The 14,589-nt window shown below is 39.6% G+C and overlaps 1 protein-coding gene across 3 annotated transcripts in view; it reads left to right on the top strand.

Annotated features, from left to right (window-relative positions):
- The first annotated feature begins 12,521 nt into the window (after positions 1-12,521).
- HTR2A (5-hydroxytryptamine receptor 2A) overlaps positions 12,522-14,589 on the top strand; it is a 74,335-nt gene continuing 72,267 nt past the window's right edge. The window contains exons 1-2 of one of the 3 annotated variants that reach the window (XM_017665258.3): positions 12,522-13,004; positions 13,443-14,178. In XM_017665258.3, the coding sequence (XP_017520747.3) occupies positions 13,767-14,178 (412 nt within the window). In that variant the 5' untranslated portion in view covers positions 12,522-13,004; positions 13,443-13,766. Of the gene's footprint in view, positions 14,179-14,589 lie in introns of all 3 variants that reach the window. The other 2 variants (XM_073212644.1, XM_037001929.2) reach the window with 2 other exon arrangements.

Raw genomic sequence — 14,589 nt, 5'->3', positions numbered from 1 at the left:
TACATGGAATCAACCTAAATGTCCATTGATGGACAAATGGATGAAAAAAATGTGATGTATACATATAATGGAATATTATTCAGCCTTTAAAAAATAGGAAATCCTGCCATTTGTGACAACATGAGTGGCCCTGGAGGTCATTATGCTAAATGAAATTAGATACAGGAGGACAAACACTGGCTGATACCACTTATTTGAGGAATATAAAAAAATCATAGAAGAAGAGGGTAGATATGGTGGTTGCCTGGGGTTGGGGGTGGGTGGGAAATGGAGTGGCATTATTCAAAGGGTACAAAGTTTCAGCTATGCAAAGTGAGCAAGTTCTAGTGATCTGTGTAGCATAGTGCCTCAAGTTAACAATAGTGTATTGTACAGTAAGATTGTTATGGGATAAATCTTATGTTAAGTGGTTTTATCACAAAAAATGATAGGGTGGGAGGAAACTTTTCAAGATGATAGATATGTTCATCACATTGATTGTGATGGTAGACTCACAGATGTGTACTTATCTCCAAACTCATCAAGTTGTATACATTAAATTTATACAGCTTTTTATATGTCAATCATACCTGAAGAAAGTAATTTTAAAAATATATGCAACAATGTTCTCAAGGAAAGAAAGCATGACACAAGAATCTTGGACTAAATGCTCAAGATAGAGAAATGCTTTTGAACTTTTGAGCATTTGGAGAATATAGTTCCATGAATCATTTTTTAAAAAACCACTATAGATCAATCTTTAATTAACCAAGAGATAACTAAACAACTATGACAAAATAGATGCTAGTAACCATTCATCCAAGCAAACTTCAGGATTAAGTCTAGAATAGATGTAGGAATTACAATCACTTAACAGGGTTTAACATTATAAGCCTCAGAAATATTTAGAAAGTATTTATAATTAACAAAATTGGAAGGAAAACTAGGAAAGCAAATAATGTGAGCGTGCTGATTTTATCTTCATTTATAGATATTATTTAAAGCTGATCTATCGAGCAGTAAAGGTATACATACACTTCAAAGTCAGAAGATCTGTAAAGACCTTGATCACAGCCACAGCTCTGCACACGTTCTGTGTGTTCAGTTTTCACGGAACATTATTGGTGAAGTGTTTTCTCCAAATGCATCATCATAGCCTTTGACTTTCTTTATGACAAACGATGTAGAGAAAGGCACTTGATCTTTGTAGAGAAATTATCTGGAGTCAATTTACTAAAATGCTGTTAAAATGAAAATTGACAGAAATGGTAAAAGCAGAGAATCTCAAACTAAGGGAGGAAGATATTCTAAGTGGAAGTCAGGGATTTTAGTAGTTACTAAACTGGTGGATTCCAAAATTACCAGTTTTAGGACTTGAAAGTTTATATACATAAATGAAACTATTTTTGAGTACAAATACTTATAAATATCATCATAAAAATTAAAATTTTGTTTTATAGTAAAGTGTTTTATTAGAATAACCAACCATTGTTCATAAGATGTAAAAGTGTTATAGCTGTCAATTTAAAGAACCCTGTGTTATTTGTGAGTAAAGTATAAACAAATTGTTGATGGCAATATAAATTACATATTCAGGATAGCTATTTGGTGAAATCTCTGAAATTTAGCACTTTCAATCCTAATGAGTTCTTTAACCTGTTTATCAACATGGGACTGGTTAAATGAATTATGGTAATCCATCAGTAGAATTCTACTGCCTATATATATTTTTAATAAGTTATTTACATACATAATCATAATTTAAAATATGCACCATTATATATGTGTCATGTGTATGCACATACACATTCATGTAAACATGCTTGCATGTGCAAAGAAATATCTGGGAAGATATAAAATACAGAAAGCAAGACTGGGAGGGAGATCCTTTTCTACATTGTTTGATTATTTACAATATGCATTTTGTAGTTAAATAAAATAAAAACTAGTTTTAAGTCATAGCTACTTTTTATTTTTATTTCCATTTTTTCAGATTCACAGAATCAAGCAATGTCAGAATTGGAAGGGACCTAACAGGAAAAATCTAATTCATTCTATTATTGTGTCTTCTCTAAAAATTCCTGAAATGCAGTTGTCCAATCTTTCCTTTGACCCTTCTGAGAATTCACAGCCTCCTGGGACCGAAGTGTTTGTGGTTCTGGCAGGAAGATCCCTGGAAACAAGTCACCTAACAGTCATAGGAACAGCCACTACCAGAGGATGAATGGAGTATGAAGAACTGTCCCAACCTCTGGAACACACAAAGCAAAGGTATTTCCATGGCCCCGGATAAACTTTTCCTGAAAAGGGCAGGAAGAGGCCTCAACAGAGACACTGTGTGGCAGCAAGAAGCAATGACAGTATTGGACTAATAGCTTCAGTTCTCCATATGAGGTTTGAAGCAAGACTGATCTCTTTGGTCTAAGGCTCCAGAGTCCTTTGTAAATATGAAGCCATATGGGAATAGTAACAGGCTTCAAAAGGGAGATATTGGACTTCCTGATTTAAGGTCATATAGCTCAAATGATTAATTTTTACAAATAAAATATGGCCATCTTTTTTACTCTAATCGTAGAGCAAGTCTTAATGAGTATTGGTATCCAATAAACCGCTTTATCCTGTACAGGATAGTTGAGCATAACTTGTGATGGAAAATAGAACAGGAAAAATAATAATTTTATCTCAATGTACGGTGTGGCCTTAGCAGAAATTAAATTAAATTAATGTTCTTATCCATTTCAGTAGTTTCTGGGGCCCCATCTGAGAGGTTTATAAAAGGCCCTGAGGAACAGCCTAAACCATCAATATCAGGAGGGCAGAATGAACGGTTTTGATTTAAAAAGAGATCTCACAAGGTGAAAACTTGATTTTGCTGATACGCTGTTGCACTCTTGAGGAAGTCAGCACTTCATGTTCACACCGAGTGATCTGTGGCTATTGAACCTATTGGACTGTAGAGGAGCCAGGGGTACCGTCTACCCATTTTATTCCATCAAAATGCAATACTTCCCTTCTCCCACCAGGCCACTCCCCTCAAAAGAGAGAGAGCTCCGGTATGGGTCAAGACCAAGGACATGATTAGGCCATGGTGCTAATGATACAGCCTTCATTTAAAGGAGCAAAGAAGTTAAAAATCTATCCTCTGAGGTGAGGCTCAGAACCTCACCCCCCCTGCTTTGAGAGAAATCTTCTGCATCCGTGGATATCTTGCTGCCCTTGTCTAGCCTGGATTAATACTTGGTCCATAGGCACACACCTGATCATCTGATCATCTACATTTGCCCTCTTACAGCACTAAACTATGTTTTCTACCTTTATCTTGCATCTACCTACCACTTCAGCATTTTATTAAAAATAAAAATAATAATAATAATAGGAGAAATGTGGGATCAACATATAAATCAAGTACAAAAATCAAATGCATATTCATATTTGACCTGATTGTTTATAGGTCATAATGCATGATCAAAACTGAAAGTTTCTGTGATGAATGCCCTTGTACTGTTCACCATGTAAGAATTTATTCACTCTGTAAGAATTCGTCCACCATGTAAGAACTTGTTTGTTATGCTTCAGAAGATTGGAGACTGACGAGAATTAGGCTTGAGATGGATTAATGATTGTACATTGAGCGTTGACCCCCCTATACTGAATTTTATTGTTAACAACCATTTGATCAATAAATATGAGAGATGCCCTCTCAAAAAAAAAAAAATCTATCCTCTGAGCAGTGAGCTCTCATTATTTGCTTTTTAGATGGGTATTTTCCTCCCATAAGCTGCTTTTCTCATAGTGCTAGTTGGGAAGAATTGGCCCAAAGGGTTTCTCTCCTTTGAAAGTACCTAAACATCAGTTTCCCTGTCCCCAGTTTCCCCAGTGTTCAGTGGGAAGCTGAGCAGGGCACAGAGGAGAAGTCCAACGGGCCGTTAGGCATGGCTCTGATCAAACCAGCACAACCCTCACATCTTATTCGGTCCAGTCTGGTTCACTACATGCCCTAGTTAACAATAAGTAAATTTGCCTGGAGTAGTCCTTTAGCACATATCACAGACACCTAACAGGGAGGCCATGCCCACAGCTGATGCCTGGACAAAATTTGGGATCCTGCCTAAATTTCTCTGAGATTCAACCAGCAGGCATCTACAAACTTTTATGAGGGTAATTCTTTGTGACTGGCAAAAATACTTGCCTCAAATTCTTCTGTGCTCTCCTTATAAGGAAGAGGTTATCATCCTGTTATATAATAAGACTCTAAGTGATAATATATTCATTTCTTTCAAACCTAGGTCATGCCTGGTAGTAAATCATATATTTCAGGAAACACACTTACACTTTTAAGTCATTGACTGGCTGGAGTGCCTCTTACCTCCAGAGTAAGAATGTACGCAGTGGCCACCTCATGACCTGAAATAAATGCCTCTTGAAGCACCAAAGTATGACTCAGGCACCAGAGACACTCTGACTGAATAAATACACTTACAGCAAAAAAAGAAAAAAACAGATAAGCTAAGCACTACCTTCCACTAACAGAGTGGATAGTCATCATTTCTCTAGTCTTGGCAGAAATCTATTTAGGAAAAGGATCCATTCCACACTGTCACAATGAAGGGATCAGTCACATTTCCCTGACCTCTCTCCACATGGATGGGCAGGTGGCAGGACCCAGATTGGCCAGTTCAAGTACTACTTTACCCTGGCCACCATGACTGGTTCGGAGATGGGGATGTGACCCACAGAGGTCCAGTTAGTGTCTTCCCTGCATGTGATGAAGGAATCCTGTTTCACACAGTACAATCAAGAAAAAATCAGAACTACCAACAGCTATGTTTCCCAGCTACATAAAGAAAACCATCTGCAGTAGAGGAGAATCAGGTCAACCAAGAAGTAGATTTCAGAGACAGAAATACAGTATACAGTCTACTTTTTAGCCACTAAATCCAGCCACGACTGAAATACCTGTTCCATTCCTGGACTGTCAATTAGATGAAAATCTCCTTTGATGCTTCTTTGACTTGAATTTCTGTCATTTGCTGATGATAATCCTAAATAATATAACTGCAATGCCTAAAGAGAAAAAGCTATTTTGAAAAATCTCACCTTGAAACCAGTATATCCCAGTCATGGTCAGCATGTAGGTCATCCCGGCTCTCTTCCCATTACCATTATTTTAAACATAATTATTTGATGTTTATAAACAAATACATACATGCTTCAGAAAATTTATGAAATCCAAAATAAATTAAAAATGACCATAATTCCTTGGCTCAGATGACTATTGTGAACATAATATTTTAATATATTTCCTTTCAGTTTAGGAACATGTATGTGTTTCTCAAATTGGAGATTATACTCAAGATAAATCTTTTTATTTTGCTGTTCTGATTTAACATTAACTTGGAGCAATTTCCCACATAATGAAATATTCTTCAAGTACATGGCTTAAAAACTTTGTGGTATTTCATTTGCTCTCTCTCCTTGAAATATTTTCTTTTTTTGGTTCCAGGGCACCACATTTTCTGCTTTTTTTCTTCCTCAGACCCCCACCTGAGGCTCCTTTGCTGGTTCTTCTTTATCTCCCTCACCTCCAAATGTTGAAGTATCTCTGGATTCAATCCTTGTGTTCTTTCTTTCCTCGGACACTTGGGAAATCTTATTCTATCTCATGGCTTTCAATGCCATCTATACACTGACAGATTCCTAATTTCTATTTGCAGCTTGGACCTCTCCATTCTATTCCAGACCCTTAAACTGAACTGTACATAAACATAGCTGTTTATCATAAGACATATCAAATTTAACATAACCAAAATCTATCTGATATTCATCTAAAACTTGCACCCCTGAAGCTTCCCTCACTTTAGGGCAGCTCTACCCTTCCAGTTGCTTGGATCTAAAACCCCAGAGTCATCCTTGTCACCTCTTTTTCACTTCCTGTCCCTCATCAAGTTCTGTTGGTTCTACCTTCAAAATGCACATAGAATATGACCATTACTCACAAACCCACTGCCACTACCCTAGTCCAAGCTACCATCATCTCATTGGAAACCAACATCTCCTGCTTCCATCTTACCCCTACCCATCCCTTATCTCATTCTGTTCTCAATAAAGCAGTCAGAATGATTTATCTCATATATGTCAGAGCATGGCATACCCCTGCCCAAATCAAATGGCTTCCCAAATCACTATAAATAAATGTCACATCCTCTCTACAGCCCTTGTAGACACTATCCACATACTGGTCTCTACCTGACTCGTGCTCTTCTAGCACCTGCCACCTGGCTGCTCCTCAAGCACCCTAGTCGTGTCCCCACCTCAAGGCCTTTGCAAATATATGGAAACCTGCCATCTTCTCCTTCTACAACCGTCTTCCCCCACCCCTTGTATAACTATATAGATCATTCTGTCTCCTATTTCAAGTCATTAATATTACCTTCCTGTAAAGCCTTCCCTGCCACCTAGTGTCACAATATCCTCTTCTCATATTTTAGATTTCTCCATAATACTTATCACTTATATACACTATGTAATTTATATCCTTGCACCTCACACTCTCAGAGCTCTCCCCACTCACCACCACATTGCTCTTGTGCATATTAACATTTCCAATGAACCTGTTCTGATCAAGGCCACCAAAACCCCATGTTGCCAAATCCAATGGACTCTTCTGTGCTTGCATCTTATGGATATCTCAGAACCAGCAGGCTCCTCGGCCTCTTGACATGCTTTCCCCACTGGGGTCTGCGACACCAGGCTCTCCTGTCATATCACTTCTCAAAGGCATATTTTGATGACTCCTCACCTCTTTCAAACCTTGAAGATATAGAATATAAATGTTGGCATGGCTGGCCCAGGTCCTCTGTTCTTCTCTATTACACGCTTTGCTTTTCAAAGTACTATGATTGATGGAATAATGGCCCCCAAAGATGTCCATGCCTTGATTCTACAAATCTGTAAATACGTTACCTTAAATGGTAAACATTACTTTGCAGATGTGATTAAGGTTATGCACCTGAGATAGAGATTAGCCTGGATTTTCTAGATGGCCTGAGTCTAATCACATGAGTCCTTAAAAGTGGAAAACCTTTTCCACCTGCAGAGAACCAATGAGAGGGCAGCATGTGAAGGCCTCAGTCTGTCGTTTCCAAATTTAGAGATAGCAGAAGGTGCCACAAGCCAAGGAATGTAGTCGGCCTCTAGAAGCTGGCAAAGAATTTGGTCGAAGCTCCCCTGGAGCTTCCAAGAATGCACCTTGATTTTAGCTCAGTGGAACCCATGTCAGACTTCTCACATACAAATCTGTAAGATATATGCTAAATCACTAAATTTATGGTGACTTGCTATGGCAGGAATAGACAGACAACCAATGCATACAACTCCAAATACTATCTAGGTAGGCTGATGACTCCAAAATGGGTACCTCATGGCTTATTTGTCTGTACCTCCTGATTCATATATTCAACTTCTCTCATACAACTTCTCTGAGGTGTCTGTGTCAGAGCCTGCCAATTATCTTCCAACTTCCATTCTCCTGTTCTTACTCAGTAATAAAATCCCTCATCGATGGCTGGATGCACCAGCAGCTGGAACAAAGACTATGTTTTCTTGACTCTTCTACCCTCCCAGCTAGAGTGACCATGTACCCAATTTCTGGCCAACAGGAATATGCTGGTGTGCCATGTGTAACACTGGAAGAAGGTGTAACACTTCATCCTTCTCCTTTCTGTTGTCTGGGATGTGAACAAGACATCTGGAGCTCAAGCATCCGTCCTGTGGCCACAGAGCTTCATGATAAGGATGGCAGCTTAGCTGGACAGAGGAGACTAAGCCTCAGATGATCATGAAGGCCTCACATAGGCCCTGGACTATCTGTGTACTTCATGTATGTGGGACAGGAAACACCTTATGTTGTTTGGTACCCTGGCATCCTGGGACTTCTGTCATACAAAGGCAAACTTCATCCTAAGATGATAAACTTAGAATATGCATAATAGCATTATTGGTTTTGCCCCCTAAGACCCAGACTTGCATTCTCCCTCTGTTTCCATAAATTAGTGTATGATCAATAACCCAGTTCCAGAAAATCTGGAGTGATTCTTGACCTTTAGTTTCTGTCCTTACTCCCTCACCCACCGACCTTCTACTCTCATTGCCCTGCTCCCAATAAGTCTGCATGTCCTGGTGTTTTTATTTCTAAAATATATCTGTGAACTTCTCTTATCTTCACTACCACAGTCCTCATCTGAGTTACCTCCATCTCACTTGAGCAACTGCAACATCTATTAACCAATTTCCCTGCTTTCATTCCTGTTACCCTCCACTCATTCTCCATATAGCCATAATCATCTTTTTATAACTTTAGGCAAACAATAGCATTTCACCCTTTAAAATGCTAAATGGCCAGGTGGGCTGCATTGTTCCAAACCTAATAATTGAGCATCCAAAGGAAGTGGTAGATTAAATATCATTCAGGAAATCTGTGAAAATTTGTCCTCATTCTCAGACCATTAGTAAGATTTAGACAGCAGAAACCTCAGACATATTGTTAAGAACATGGAGTAAAAGGATTCTCTGCTGCCAATTCAGAACAAAACCAGATATAATCAACTGAGTGGAGGTTCAGGTTGGCACTGTCTTGAAGAGTTAAGAAGGTGCAGACAGAACAAGCATCTGGTCTATCTTCCTTTGAACAAGAAAAAAATCACTGATTGATTCTTCCAAACACCCAGGCCATTTAACAGTTTCTCAGTCTACAATCACTAAATAGTTTTCTCAGAGCAGCACAGATGAATCTTTGACATGCTGCTGAGCACAAGCAGCCAGACACAGAACGATTATACATATTTCCATTGAAGGGAAGGTCAAAGAGGGGTGGGAGGAGACTTTCAGATGTGACGGAAGTGATGACTCTCTTAATTTGGTGATGGCTGTACAGGTGCGTATTTGTCAAAACTTGAAATATATTTAACATCTTTACATTTTATATTGAGCTATATTTTACATTCCTTAAATAAATAAAAATGTCCTGCAACTGGGGTTCTGGGGGAGTAAGATAAACAAATTTGTTTACTTCAGAAACTCACAGCTTGTAATATCCAAATATGCACTATAAATCACTAAGAGGCTATAGGATATAGTACATTCCAAATTTACTTGTTCAAGGATCTTGTTTTTTCTTATCACATATATTGACATCTATAAGGCACTAATATTTCAGAAACCAGTATTTTTAGTCTGAAAAAATGTAAGCAAGGACTACAAATACCACTGTAGCCATTAAAAAAGAACTGATTTTAGGCAGTCAGCTTCTGGTGAACCCTCCAGAATAAAGTAGCTGCAAAGTGTGTCCCTATGGAAAACCCAAGTATTCAAGCAATTATGCTGAAAATGTTTCATTTTGGGTTTGTTGACCTTAAACTCCTTCTGGCAGTAATTAGATAGTAAAGCCAGTTGCTTTCTGAAGAACTCCAAGTTTATGACAGGGAAGTATCCACCAACATATAGACAATAATTATATTTCTGTTCTAAGGCATGCAACTCATCAAGTGTCATCAAGGCATTAAAACACAAGTTTAAAAACATGGATAGGTCTTAAGTTGGCTTCCACAGAAGTCAGCTCAGACAAACTGTGCAGATTTACTGGGGACAGCCCCGGAGCAGTACCTTCAGGGGCCAGTGGGAAGCAGGACTGTGACAGTCATAAGGCTCTAGCAGATTCCTTCCAGAGCTCTGGTGCCAGGGAGGCCCTTCAGCGTAGTCCAGCCTTGAGGCAAGGGCACCAGGCTCCTATATCCTCACAACAGAGCCATCATTGTATGCTGGTTGCCCCAGGAAAGGGGCATGACTATGGGCAAGGTGGCCTCTTGGGCTAAGGGTAATTTTCCACAGGGAGAATCAGGTGACAGCCATCAGCCACCAACACTTTCAGCATCAGGGAAAGTTAGAGAGAGCTAAGCCACACCCCAGTGTCCACTATAGCAGCCAATACACACACCCTCTCCCACCAAAGTCAAAGGGCGTCCAACCTGCAGAAAAACATGCCTACCAAATACAGCTCTCATACTATTAAATGACAAGCTCTGTTTCAGTGTCAGTAGCCAAGGATCTGATCTTTGACAATACTCTGTCCATAACAAGTATTCATTAAACTGCAAATAATCTTATTTGTTTACTGTGAAAATTATTTTATATTATAAGCCAATAAACTAATTGACTGTTGTTACTGTAAACCTAGCTGTTCTTCATGAAGAATTGTGGCCTGAGAACATCAGTTTTCTCTAAGTACTATAACACAGTAATCCTTGAAACAAAATTTAACATTAAAAGGCTTATGTTTCCCACTTAACTGAAGTAAAACACTGGAGTTTTTTTTTAAATCACAAAACCCTTTGGCTTTCTTAATAAAATTAAGTTAGTATCCCATTGGAAAAAGTAATGAAAAAAAGTTAGAGACTCTAGGTTTCTCCTGATTCTGCTTTTCATGTATTCTATCAATTAATTTATTCCTTAAAATGAATCTACTGTGGATCTCCCATTAGAAGACACCATGCTTGGTACTGCAATGAATATGAAGTTCACCATCTAAGATAAACAGACATGTGAACAGGTAATTATAAGTTAGTCAACAAACATAGCTAAGCACCAACTATGTGCCCAATCATCAGGAGAAACAGTCTTTGCCTTTATGAGGCTTACATATAATCTAAGAAATGTTAAAACAAATGACTATAGAGATACTAGTCTTTGCCCACACAGGGGAAAGATAGTCATGGAAGGCTTCATAATAGTATCAACTAACTTTTATTAAATGCTTAAAATACACCAGGTGCACATGTAAATTTACTCAACTCCAATTAACCCTCTGAGGTAGATGTTATTTAATTTCCAATTAAAGTAGTTTCCTTAATCCAGGTCACACAGATGACAAGTGGCAGGAGTGGGATTCACAGAGAACCTAACTTTGGAACTGAGCTTTGAAAATTGAGTAGGAATTTGCCAGATGGATATAAAAAGGAGGATGGTGAGAGCATTCCAGACACAGGGAACTGCAAGTACAAATGCTTAAAAGTTGTCAGAAAGCTGCAAGTTCATCTTCATGTAGGCTACTTGTGGGAGAAGCACAGGAGTCCAGGCCTGAGAAGTGGGAACAGCAGGGGAGGGACAGAGACAGGAATCACGCCCACAAGGGGCGGGCTGAAGGAGTGGAAGCACAAACTGACAGGAGTGACAGATTTTTAACAACATTAATAAAAATGGATAATGTTCATTAAGAGCATCCTGTAAGCTGAACATGGGCTAAATACTGACATGCATTATCTCATTTTATCTTCTCTGCAATTTTATGAGGGAGGTGGTACTCATCTCATTTTACAAATGAGAATGCTGAACCTAAAGGGGAAAAGATTGTCCAGGGTTCTACTTCTTATGAGTTACAGAGCTGGGACTCTAAACAAGAGAAGCTAGGAGACCATAGCTCAGCTGTCTGCTCTGGCATGCATGGCCATCACACCACACCCTCCCTCTACGGGCTGGAGGATGGCACAGGAGGTAATAAGGGTGAAACTCAGACTCCAGCCCAGAACACACATGATGTGGTCCTTAATCAAGGATGTGCCAGCCATGGGCTAGAGGAGAGATCTGAGAAATATGCATACAGAGGTGGCATTGGAGACTGAGTAAAGAGTCATGGATAACAGCCAGCTGTCTGAAGAGACGGTGATTCCAATAACCAGGAGAATGTTTAGATAAGCACTGAGAGGTGGGCAAAGGGGATGGGAGATAAATGCCAAGGTCAAGGTCTCCTTGGCTACAGAAGGAAGGGCCCAGTGGGCAGCTGGAGGTGAAGGAGGGTTGGAAACTGAGGAACATAATCTGCTATGAAGGCATAAATTTAGCCAAAAACATGTTGAAGGTAGGAGAATAACTGAATCTGTCTAGGGAGAATGTAAAGAAGAAGAGATGGACAGAAATCTAGAAATCCTCAACTATTCAGGAAAGAATCCATTTTCTCACTCTGTAAAAATAAGGGGATATATGTATATATACATATGTATCTGCCATATATCTGCCTTTATAAACTTGAGAAGGGGTTTCTTTTCCAAGGAAGGCAGGCTGTCTTTAGTGTTATCTCTGAAAAAACAACTTATCACTTTCCACATGTGAGGTTTTGAATTATTTCTAGGTGATATTTTTCTGGGAAAAAAAGCTAGTTGAATGGTTTATGTATTTAATAAAAAGTAAAAATAGCACAAAGAGTTTATGAGTTTACTGCCCAGATCTGCTTGGCCACTGTGAGCCCCAGTCACCAATGTCAGTAATTCCACTGTAGGCATAAGCACCATAAGCTTTGAATGGAAGCACCGCATGCTTACAGCACTCCTAGGATATACCATTTTCTAGCCTTCTTTCTTAATCTTCACCCTTCACCCTGAAAAACATTACAGTGCTGCTTACCTGCCTGAGGATTCAGTAGGAGGGGTGATATCTCCAGTTTCTCTTTTTAAAACAAAGGAAACTTCTCAATGTTCACAGTAGCAAGAAGAAGAAAAAAAAAGCCAGCCTGTTTGGTCCGCCCTCCCTGGCGGCTGCTACCTTGCAGTTTATGACATAGAGAGAGGGAGGTCTGGTGAAGTGAGCAAGGCAGCCCGAGAGCTAGTCCGTTCCGTGGAAGCCATGAGCCCCTTGGTACGGGCAGCTGTTCTTACTTTCCTGAGCGATTTCTTTTGTGTGACTTTGCAAGAGGCTCATGAATGATTCCTAATTGTGCTCCTTGCTGAGGCGAGCTGCACAGGGAGGGAGTGACCAGCTGACTGGAGGCAGAGCAAGCAAACCAGGACCACACAGTGCTGGAACTGGCTCAACCCTCGCATGCAGTTTTTGAAGTCAGCAAAACAGAAATCAAATTACTATCATATTATGCTGGTGGAAGCTCAAGGAGAAGGGACTCTACACGGACTTAATTACTATGGGCGATGCAGCGAGTCACAAAACAGCAGAGTACGTCTAACGCATGAACCCTGAGGACAAAAGTAAGTTCTCATGCTGCTGTATTTTAGTGCTATGTAATTTTCTTTCTGGCTTGAAATCATGCTTGGCCAAAATGTAATCATCTTAATGAGAATTTCTAGTGTGGAAAGTTGTCTGCTAATCTTTGCTTAAGAATTTTTCTCTTTTTTTTAACTAAGCAACATAATACAAGCTGAAACTGCCATCAGCAGCTGTGGCGATTCAGCCCAAGTCTGACTGAGAACACTAACCCGAAATACATCCAATCACCATGGGATTAACTGGATGCATTTTTAATTGACTTTCTGAATGTAGCATGTATACAGCCCCACTGTTTTGGACTGCATGCCATTTTAATACTGCTGTGGCTAAACTAGTGTGATCAGCATAACCAAAAGACTGAGACAGAGCTAAACGAGACTCCTGGTAGTTACGAAACTTTTTTTTTTTTTTTTGGCCAGGATCACATTTTTCTCCCTGAACACTCAAAACTCTGCAACCTCTATGTTAAAAGTTCACTCTGCTTTTTTGACCTTGCTTTGGAGAAAAAAAAATGAGACCAAACAGAGGACTCTACTAAAATTGTGAATGAAGGAGACATAAAGAGCCATTGCAGTTCCTTACCTACTATTGTAATAATGGGAGACAAAGAGCCACCCAAAGAAGGCCAGCAGATCCAGCAGCTTCCAGGTGACAGGGTGTGGGGATACAAAGACAGGCACTGAGCAGAGCCTATGACTTGTTAGTTTTTCTATACTTCATCTGCTACAAGTTTTGGCTTAGAAATGGATATTCTTTGTGAAGAAAACACTTCTTTGAGCTCAATGGCAAACTCCTTAATACAGTTAAATGATGGCACAAGGCTCTACAATAACCGCTTTAACTCGGGAGAAGCTAACACTTCAGATGCATTTAACTGGACAGTGGACTCAGAAAATCGAACCAACCTTTCCTGTGAGGGCTGCCTCTCACCACCGTGCTTCTCTTTACTTCATCTCCAGGAAAAAAACTGGTCTGCTCTGTTGACCACTGTAGTAATTATTCTAACCATTGCTGGAAACATACTCGTCATCATGGCAGTGTCCCTAGAGAAAAAGCTGCAGAACGCCACCAACTATTTCCTGATGTCACTTGCCATAGCTGATATGCTGCTGGGTTTCCTTGTCATGCCTGTGTCCATGTTAACCATCCTGTATGGTGAGTGGCATTAGTTTCCCAGCTGTACCCACACTGGTAATAAAGAGAATGTGCATGTCATTAGCAGGTGAGCCGGGACTCAGGGGACAAACTAAATACAAGGCTTTGTTTATAGATAACTGTCTACCATGTTATACTAGTCCCTTGAATTTTACTCTTACTAAAGTGGGGCTTCACATATTAAAAAATCAGGCAACCTATTATTACGAACACTGGAAAGTTTCGTGCTTTGACACATGTACATTTTATGTAGAAATGAGTGTAAATGCCCCCAATGTAATCATAAAACAATAATTTATGTCATTCTGAACCCACTTCATTTTCACTCTTATGTATTCCCAAGTATTCCAGCCTCCAGGACAGAACAGCTTTTGTCTTGTCACACAGTGTTCAGCACATCTAAGGGAGTGG

Source organism: Manis javanica, chromosome 9 (genome assembly GCF_040802235.1).
Source record: "Manis javanica isolate MJ-LG chromosome 9, MJ_LKY, whole genome shotgun sequence".
NCBI classification, from domain to species: Eukaryota; Metazoa; Chordata; class Mammalia; order Pholidota; family Manidae; genus Manis; species Manis javanica.
The sequence above is the reverse complement of the archived record's forward strand: the minus strand, read 5'-3'. Positions and strand labels throughout refer to the sequence as shown.